The following is a 10,052-nucleotide window of genomic DNA, read 5'->3' on the forward strand; positions in this document are numbered from 1 at the left end:
TCGCTAACATAATTAACTCATTCAATTCCAAAGACGGAATTTTATGTTTTTATTTATTTATTTACTTATTTTATGTCCAGACAGTCAATACCAAATAAAGTACTTCATTTTTTTCCATTTTATTTTTCCTTTTATTTTTGTTTGTCATGTCAAGATGTTCAACGCCAAATATAGTGCTTGAATATACATTTTTAAAACTGTTCTTTATTGTTTATTTTAATTTCCAAACAATTAATCCCAGTTTGAATTCTTTGTGTTACACTTCACTATCATTAACAAGATTAACTCATTCAATCCCAAAGATGTAATTTTGTGTATGTCCAGAGAATCAATCTAGCACAAAGTACTTATTTAATTTTCTTTTCATATATTTCATTTTTATGTTTTTAGCTTTCTTTTTAATGTCAAGACATTCAAATCCAGATAAAACACTTCTTCTCTTTATTTTTATTTATTTATTTTTTAGATGTCCGGACATTCAGTCTCAGATACCAAAAAAATGGGATTGAATGCCTGGACTCTTTAAAAAAAAAAAAAAAAGAAGTAAAAATATGTTTTTCGGATTGAATGAATTAAACCTCTCTGACGCTGCTATGGAATTAAACGTTTTAGCACCCTCTAGCGGTAAAAAGAAGACTACACCTTGCAGAAACGTTTACTTCCGGTGTGTCCTCTAACTGTGAAGCTCAAGATTGATACTCAACACCAACAGTGATCTTGGTCTCCTGAATGAAATTTTTAGGCTAAAAGTAGTGCTTTGATAACTTTTTTGTATAAGTTTGCTCCACATTTATGAGCCATTCAAGGTTTTGTCAGGTTGACGTTGGCGTGCGTCTGCACAGCGTTTTGCAAAGCGGCAGCTAACGTGACAGATGGAAGCGGTTTGCGGCGGGCCTTTGACCGACCGCTGAGCTTGTTTACTCAGAAGAGCGAGCGTTCGAGGTGGCTACTGACAGGAAATGCGAGGGCAGCTTCTTCGCAGGGAACAAAGTCCCGCTGACACGTCTGAGGTGTTAATTTCATTTCGTAGTCATCGCCGATTGTGGACCGCGAGGTGAAAGCGGCCGGGTCCAAACTACAGCCCGGGGGCCATTTGCGGCCTGCCGACCACATTTGTTGCGGCCCGCGGCATACCATTGCAGAATTCATTGCATAATGATACAAGTATGCAAGTATAATTGCAATAACTGGCATGTTTATTTTGATTATTTTTTATTTCAGGCATTTTGAACTTAGTTTTTAAAAAAAAATCAGATTTTGACTAACCTGTATAAACTTGCTGTCAACAGCAAGTGAAAAAATGTGTTTTTAAAAGTATTAAATGTATGTGATATGTTCATAATCATACGTTTTTTAAAATCAAAATGTTTTTATATATATATATATATATATATATATATATATATATATATATATATATATATATATATATATATATATATATATATATATATATATATATGCCTTTAATTTGTGACGTTTTAATATAATTGAATGCTTTTTCGTCATGACCGAAACAGTAATATTTTTTTCAAATAAGAGCAAATTAATTGGAACATGAAGAAATTGATGCTACATTGTGCTAGAGGAACTGTTTTGAAAATCAGCTTTTGAAAAATTCATTTGTAATGAAGTTGGACGCTTTTTAATGCCTTGACAGGTCTATTATGTTTTTCTTTTCAAATTAGGAGCAAATTGATTGGAACACGAAGCAACCTAACGCTAAATCGTGTTTAAGTGACTGTTTTGTAAAATGTATGCATTTTGTTGAAGGCTAAAAGCAAGGCACCCTCAAATGTATGAAAAGCTCCGCCCCTGACAGAATATTCCACAGGGTGGGGGAAGGGGGGGGGTTGAGGAGCATCTTATGAGTAAAGCGAAACCATGTTGTTGGTAATTATAGTCAGTAAGAGAAGATGTAGTAGAAAAACAACCGGAAAATTTGATTGGGTTGGGCGACACAGGAAAGGCCCAATGACATTTGTGTGAAACAGTCCCCGCCCCCTTTGCTCTTATTTGATTCAAGTTAATCAACGTTTGATGCTGTGGAGCTTCTCGCTTGTTGAGACCACGACAAAATGCGGACCCACTTGCATCTGCTGCTGCTGCTCATCCTGGACGGAGGCAAGTCGATAAAAAAATTACACATTTTGGATCTATTTTTGGTTTTTTTCAATCGTTCTGGACCATTTGAGCAGATGAGGAATATAAACCCAACAAATATGCATTTTTTTTTTTTTAAAATCCTGTGCAAAATATTCAAACCAAAATCATTAATTCTGATTTAAAACCTACCGCGTAGTCCAAATATTCAGACATTTTTAGTCGTAAAAAGTTCATATTTTGTTTGGATTTAATTGCACTCCATTATTTTTCATGTACAGTTAATCCCTTTAAAAATGTATTTTTCGAACTGCTGCGGAATAAAAATGAATAGCGGACGCTAACACCAAGCTAGCATCATGTAACAAGGATAATATTTGTGAAACGTAAATATTTCATTGCGAAAATCAATCTACTTTCATTTCATCTTTAAACTAATTCCATCTAATTGAATTTTTTATAAATATCTAAGTAATGACAGATTATAATTTATAGTTGAATGAATTTAATAAAACAATATTAACTTATAAAAAAGACATTAATTAACTTATACATTTATAAATGATTATTTATTAAAATTAAAATTAAATAAAAATTAAAAAAATACAAAAGGTAAATACAATGATTAAAAAAATAATATAAACATATAAATAATTAAGTAATGACAGATTATAATTTATTATTGATCCAATTTAATAAAACAATATTAACTTTTAAAAAGACATTAATTAACTTATACATTTATAAATGATTATTTATTAAAATTAAAATTAAATAAAAATTAAAAAAATACAAAAGGTAAATACAATGATTAAAAAAATAATATAAACATATAAATCATTCCGTAATGACAGATTATAATTTATTACTGATCCAATTTAATAAAAATGATACACAAAACAAACAAACAAAAAATCCTATTTATTACTTGATGTCATTTTCAGTCAACAGCAAGTGAAAAAATGTGTTTTTAAAAGTATTAAATGCATGTGAAAAATAATTTATTATCAAATTTAACTCCAAAAATTTTAATTTTATGTTCTTAAGAGTCCAAAGGATGCGACGGCGGTCCCGACTTCACGGAGACGATCGCAGTTGGACAAAGTGTCTCACTGAAATGTCCCCGTGATAAAAGTGTGGGAAGCAAGCTCGTTTGGCTCCGACTTGCCTCTGGAACCTTTCCTGAATTTTTATGCGCGACGCCATCTTTGGATTCAAACCTTGTTAAAAACGGGTCGCGTGCCATCACATGTAAAGAAAAACCAGAAGAGTTTGTCCTTCAAATTGATCAAGTGCGAAAAAGTGACATGGCCGTCTACTACTGTTGGAAATTGACCTTCTATCAAGTGTCATTTTTGAGTGGAACATTTCTTCAGGTCAACGGTAAATATGGCAAGATAGATCTTTTTTTTTGGGGGGGGGGGGCAAATTCTAACATTTCAACGATTCCATTTCCACTCGTAGATAATTACATCAACTTAACTGTTGCCACTCACGACCTGTGGTCTGACGAGAGCCAAGCAGAAGCGTCCGTGACCTTACGGTGCTCCGTCCTCTCTACCCTTGGAAATAAAACGTGTACAGATGGACACCGGGTCTACTGGTTCCGAGCCGGAACCGACGACGCGCCTCCCAGCTTCGTTTACGCTGGAGAAGGATGTAAAAATGGTTCCTCGCAGAAATGCGTTCTTGCTTTTTCAACCAACGTCAGCTCCGCGATTCCCGGAAGGTACTCTTGCGCCGTGGCCACATGTGGGGAGATTTTTCGGGGGAGTGCCACAAAAGTCGTCATCAAAGGTAAATATTTCTTCCGACTGTTAATACTGGTAAACACATGGGATTTATTGTCTGTAAAAAAACGAATAAATACGTCTTTGGGATTGAATGAGTTAACCCTCTCATTATGTTGTAAAATTGTAAGTAAAACTGACGAGCGTAGTGTTTAATTTGGATTATGTATAAGCAACATATCCATATACATTAAAAATGGCATTTGTATGCATTTTTGATCAAATGCTTTTTCAAAAACGTTGGCAATTATTTTCATAAATGAGGAAAACCCCTGTCAACATGACCCAAGAATATTATTGCTGTTTTGGCCTGAAGAAAAAATAGGAATCGCACGATTTGTCAGGGAACAGGATTGCACACAAAATGTTGGATAATTACACATGATCCCGGGTCAAACCGACCCAGGATGTTATTACTATTCCAAAGAGAAATAGGTCATAAACATGCATACTTTAAGAATTAATTTTGTTACTTCTGAATTAAAAAAACAAAACAAAACTAATATTTGACAGTTTAATATAAATGGACACACATTCGGGTCGAACTGACCCAAGATGGAATTACTGTTCCAGGGAGACATAGGTAATAACCATTTACAAATTACGTGTTGCCTTTGTTATCTTGAGTGCATTTTTCAATCAAAAATCCAATTTTTTTTTTTTGGTCACTTTTGGCTAAATGAACACACCGAGGGGTCAAACTGACCCAAGATGTTATTACTATTTCAGCCAGACATAGATAATACACAGGTAGAAATGAAGTATTGGCCTTTTTACTTTGCGATTGCACTTCCAGTCAAAAAACATATTTTTGACACTTTTGGATAAATGCAAACCTCCGGGTCAAATTGACCCAGGATGTTATTACCATTCCAGAGAGGAAAGTATCCCCAAAGTATCCCCTTCGTTACCTTGTAATTGTATTTCCAATCAGATTTTCAACACTTTTGGATAAATGCAAACAGCTCCGGGTCAAATTGACCCAGTCATTATTACTATGACAGAGAAATGAACATAAATCACTGGTTATAACTAAATATGGGATTTGGATTATACACAATTCTGACACATTTGAGTGACTAAATACAGCCCGGGTCAAAGTGACCCAGAAACATAATTGCTGTTTGTTGCAAACAAATACAACAGGAGGGTTAATGAGTTTTTTTTTTGTATCATCGAGGTCCAAATGCGAGCGGATGCGATTCACATAAGGATGCTATCTGTGTCTTGGGTGCCGCTTTAGCAGTAAACTTCATCTTTTTAGCCTTCCTCATCAAAAAGAGCCTCACAAAAAGATGTTTTTGCCACACAGGTAAGTGCTTCTGCACGTTAATAATAACCATAACAGAAATTCTCAAAACCTTTTGGGCCCAAAGAGAAAGCTTTCCAAGAAGCTACTCAAGGTTCTAAAAGCAACTCAACATGAGTACAATGTGCATGTTTTAGGAATGAAAATGACGTCCATTTTTCAGAAAACAAGTCATGATGTTTTTATAAAATCGAAGAAAGAAAAAAATGAAAGAAGTAAAAATATAAAAGTAGTAAAAAAAGAAAGCACATAAAAAGACAAATTTTGAATCATTTTTTTTATCATTTTTCCAAAGCAGATTGTAATGTTATGTCCATGTCAAACTTTAGCAAATCTCGATTTAAAATTGGAATTTTAAAACCACAGCTGCATCCTTGTCTCTACATTTTTCATTCACAATCAGGTGCCTTTTTTCCAAAACATACAAGATTGTGTGTAATATAACATAATAGTACGGTGGTAATAAATGGATAAATAGATCATATCATATAATAATACAGTGAAGGAAAATGGATAAAAAGATCAAATAGATCATATCATATAATAGTACGGTGGTAGATAATGGATAAATAGTTCATATAATATAATATAATATAATATAATATAATATAATATAATATAATATAATATGGTGGAGGAAAATTGATAATATAATTTAAAATAATATAATATAGTATAATACAATATAATATATATTAGTATGATGGAGGAAAATGGATAATATAATATAATATGATATAATATAATATAATATAATACGGTGGAGGAAAATTGATAATATAAAATAATATAATATAGTATAATACAATATAATATATAATAGTACAATGGAGGAAAATGGATAATATAATATAATATAATATAATATAATATAATATAATATAATATAATTTAACACAATATAATATATAATAGTACGGTGGAGGAAAATGGATAATATAATATAATTTAACACAATATAATATATAATAGTATGGTGGAGGAAAATGGATAATATAATATAATATAATAAATTGTACAATAGTGGTAGAAAACAGATATATAGATCATATATCATATCGCACCATGCGTCATTTCATATCACGTTCCTCTTTCTTTTTTTTCAGCGTGTCGGCAAAGTCATGAAGAAACATCTGAAAACGCCCTCAGTATGTTTGCTCCCATTTCCCCTTCTTTTTATGACGCGAGCGACTTGTTTTCGCAGCGGGACGAGGACTCTGTGATTTATTCCGCGCCCAAAGTCCTCGCCAGGCGAAGCGGAAAGGCGAGCCAAACGAGTGCGAGATGAATTCAGTACATATACCCACATCCATCTTGGGAATTAAATTCTCGCGATGTGAAAACGCAGCATTTGTAAACATTTGAAGAGAACCTTTTTCTTTTCAAATTAAGAGCAAATTAGTTTGAAGACAAAGCACCCAAAAATATCGCAGTGTTTTACCTGAAAACCATTCCAAATATTGATATATTGTTTTTGAACTGCAACTGCAAACAATAAATAAAAAAAAGTCACGTGGTTCTGATTCGGCAACGGTGTGTGTTTATTTCACGTCAAAGCGTCACGGCCGCATATCATGAAGAATCACTTGGACAGGAAGAAAGATCAACCACAAGTAGACATCAGTTTGTGTGATTGGATTACGGTCGAGGTTGGGTAAAGGGTTAGGCGATCTTTTGTGATTCTTTTGTGACGGTTAGGGCAAAGAAATGAATTATGATGCGGGGATGTCCCCACTATGATAGAAAACCAACCTTGCACATATGCGTGCGTGTGTGTGCCATGTTTCTTTCATTGAAAAATTCAAGTATGAATTTGAGTGTGACTCGTTTTGCGGCCTTGTGATTGACTGGCGACCAGTTCAGGGTTCATCACGCTTCTTGGGAAGTCGTAATTTTTTCCATTGATTTCAATGGAAATTTTTGCCATTGATTTCAATTTTCAATTATTGACTTTTTATGGACTTTTTGGAATTCCTTTGCATAATGGACAGAGTAAATATGTGGAATTTGTTCCTTTTGAGACGAATTAACGCTACATTGGCAATCCTACAGTTATAATCTCAAAAATGATAATCTGCGGAAAACGTATGTTATACGTATATTATAAAATACAAACTGGACAGTTTTCATCTGAACCTGACAAAATATTTCTTTTAGGCCCACCAATGAGAGTAGACGCTTAGAAAAAATGGGTCACTAGTTTGCACAGGAAAAAACCAAAACAAAACAGCGGAAGTCAATTTTCTGTATTTCAGCGTCACAAAATTTTGCAACCTGCAGACGTCTTACGACTGAGCGGAAAGACAACACGCGGGGACACGATGACGACCGGACCGACCGCCGTCGTGCTTCTCAGCATTTTATGTGAGTTCCGCACCGGTAACGTGACTTTTGGAACCGCTACCGTATTTGAAAAGTATTTCCCCGTCTTATCGTTCTCAGCTCTGACCCAAGCGTTGCAACCGGTGTCTTTGATCACAACGGAAGTCGGCTTTAACGTCTCCTTTGAGTGTCCGCGCACGGAGGGCATGGGGGATATATTTTACTGGTACAAGATCAAGGTGGGGTATATGATCGAAACCATCGTGGAGGGCTACTTTGGAGAACTGTCCATTCGGGAGCAGTATAAGAACGGCCGATTCACAAGCGCCAGCGCCAGCGCCAGCGACGTTTACGTTTTGAACCTGACCGATGTGAGGAAAGAGGACGAAGCCATGTACACGTGCCAGGCGGGGACGTCGTACAACATGCGCTTCATCCACAGCGCGCTTTTGCTGGTGAAAGGTAAAATCCTCCGCTCGATGTTTTTGGCGACCTTTTGACGTACGGCTGTTTTTTGTTCAAATGAACGACGGGCTTCCGTTGGCTTATTTGAAGCACCTGTTGGGCATCAGTGGTAGTGCCGTAGAGTGCTTAGTGGCTTTAGGGTCAACCCTGGTTTCTTGGGATCCCACTCTGCCTTGTTGCCGCATGGTGTTCCACAGGGGTCAATCTTAGGGCCCCTCCTGTTTTCATCAGCTGTTTTTTTTTTATCCACCCTTTTTCATCTTATTATACAAAACAACTAACCACAAAATAAGACAATACTTGTGAGTGAAATAAGCAACGAGAAAACATAACTAACTTACTAACTAGCTAAATAAAAACATAAATAAAAACGAGGGGGAGGGGGGGAGAGAAAACCTGGCCGAATTACCCCGACTTGAGTTCCCAAATTTTTCCACTTTCAAAAAAGACGTGACATCATTAATCCATTCATCGTGTATGCAGTTAGAGGCGGGCACTAAAGTTAAAAAAAAAAAACTACAATGGAAAAAAAATAAACCAGCCGTTCTGCCCTCTTGAAGTCGCAATTGTTCACACAGATTCTGAAAAGTTCTGTCGCCCGCAGCAAACCGCAAGAACAAGTACATCTCGGTGAGGCAAATTCCGCAAGCCGAGTCGGTGGAGGTGGGCCAATCGGTGACGCTCCAGTGTTCGATTTTCTCGGAGAGCAAGGGGAGCGATGACTACCCGTGCTCGGACCAATGCAGCGTGTACTGGTTGAAAACCGGATCGGGGGACTCCTCCCCGCACGTCATTTACACCGAGGGAGACGAGGACAAGTCCGATGGGAGCTGCGTCTACCATTTCTCCAAACTCATCAACGACACATCTGATGGCGGGAAGTACTATTGCGCGGTGGCCGCATGCGGAGAGATCCTGTTTGGACAAGGAACTCATGTGGAGACACGTATGTCGTTTGAATTCTAAATTTGAACCCAATGTGATGAATGGATGACTTCAAAACCCATTCTTGAGCACTCTGATATTTCCTAATGTGCTTTGAAAGGACAATCTTGTTTTCAAATCAAGAGCAAATGAATCGGAACATGAAGCCGCTTGTTTGTAAATTGCGTTCTAGAGATTCTTTCAATACCTTCCGAGAGGAATGTAATTAAAATGTATATCCCACTTATTTGATTCGGTTTTCATCTGCAAAACAAAAACTTTTTGTCTTCCATGGGGGGGGAATCACAACATCAGCGATAAATGAGTTATTGTCAAATGGGGGTACCTCTTGAGAGATTTTAATAACAGATATCAGCAAATCAAATGTAATTTTATGCCTTTCAACACCGTGACATGCACAATACAACTTTCTTTTCAAATTAAGAGCAAATTAATTGCAGCATCGAGCAAGTTTGCTGCAAAATTGTGTTAGTGACTTTTATACAGGTACATTTTCTGGCAGATGAGCGAGAAATAAAAAAACACGTTGTTGCACAATCCATCTTCAGCTATGAAGTTAAAAACACATCAGTAACAAGTCAAACACGGAGGACAACGGAATGTTTTTGTCTATTGAAGTTCCTCTCTCAGCATAGGTTGGCCTTTGTTACTTCCTGTTGCGGTCTGACTTTCTGCCACTATCTCAGGGTCCTAAATTAGCCTCTTGCGCATACTTGCAAAACTGAGGTTAGCTCGAAGCTGTAAAGTACCTTAGGGGGAAAAAAAAAAGTTGCCAGATTTACACTTGTCATAAAACGGCTTAGCTATGTTTTTTGTGTCTTCTTTTATTTCAGGACAAGATGTGAAGCCGGTTGGCATCGTGCTCGGGGCTCTGCTAGCATCTTCCGTGATCGTGTTTGCCGTTGTTGTTGTTTAACTTAGGTGGATTTATTTTGAAATAAAATCTTGAAAATTGTAATAAAAGAAATTGTAAAATTGTATTAAAATAATAATTGTTCTCATTCAGCATGTTTGTTTGCACCTGGTCTAGCTAATTACCTAGCTTGCTAACTCTTTTTGCAAGCTAGGTTTCAAGGTAGCATCTGTCCGTCCGTCCATCCATCCATCCACCCAACTAG

The 10,052-nt window shown here is 36.2% G+C and overlaps 1 protein-coding gene and 1 pseudogene across 2 annotated transcripts; both read left to right on the top strand.

The window, feature by feature from the left end:
• The first annotated feature begins 877 nt into the window (after positions 1 to 877).
• Positions 878 to 6,527, top strand: LOC148413409 (uncharacterized; annotated as a pseudogene). The gene is made up of 6 exons (XR_015867622.1): positions 878 to 1,010; positions 2,027 to 2,124; positions 3,151 to 3,486; positions 3,568 to 3,900; positions 5,074 to 5,205; positions 6,309 to 6,527. The product of XR_015867622.1 is annotated as an uncharacterized LOC148413409 (transcript).
• Positions 6,528 to 7,453: 926 nt separating this feature from the next.
• On the top strand, positions 7,454 to 9,931 carry LOC148413410 (uncharacterized). Its single transcript, XM_088431650.1, has 4 exons — positions 7,454 to 7,566; positions 7,645 to 7,986; positions 8,594 to 8,935; positions 9,768 to 9,931. Exons 1-4 carry the CDS (start codon positions 7,524 to 7,526, stop codon positions 9,848 to 9,850), a joined length of 810 nt encoding a protein of 269 aa, XP_088287776.1. The 5' UTR covers positions 7,454 to 7,523; the 3' UTR covers positions 9,851 to 9,931.
• Positions 9,932 to 10,052: the final 121 nt, after the last annotated feature.

The sequence above is a fragment of the Hippichthys cyanospilos genome, chromosome 13 (genome assembly GCF_059441005.1).
Source record: "Hippichthys cyanospilos isolate Australia breed blue-spotted pipefish chromosome 13, RoL_Hcya_1.0, whole genome shotgun sequence".
In the NCBI taxonomy this organism is placed as follows: domain Eukaryota; kingdom Metazoa; phylum Chordata; class Actinopteri; order Syngnathiformes; family Syngnathidae; genus Hippichthys; species Hippichthys cyanospilos.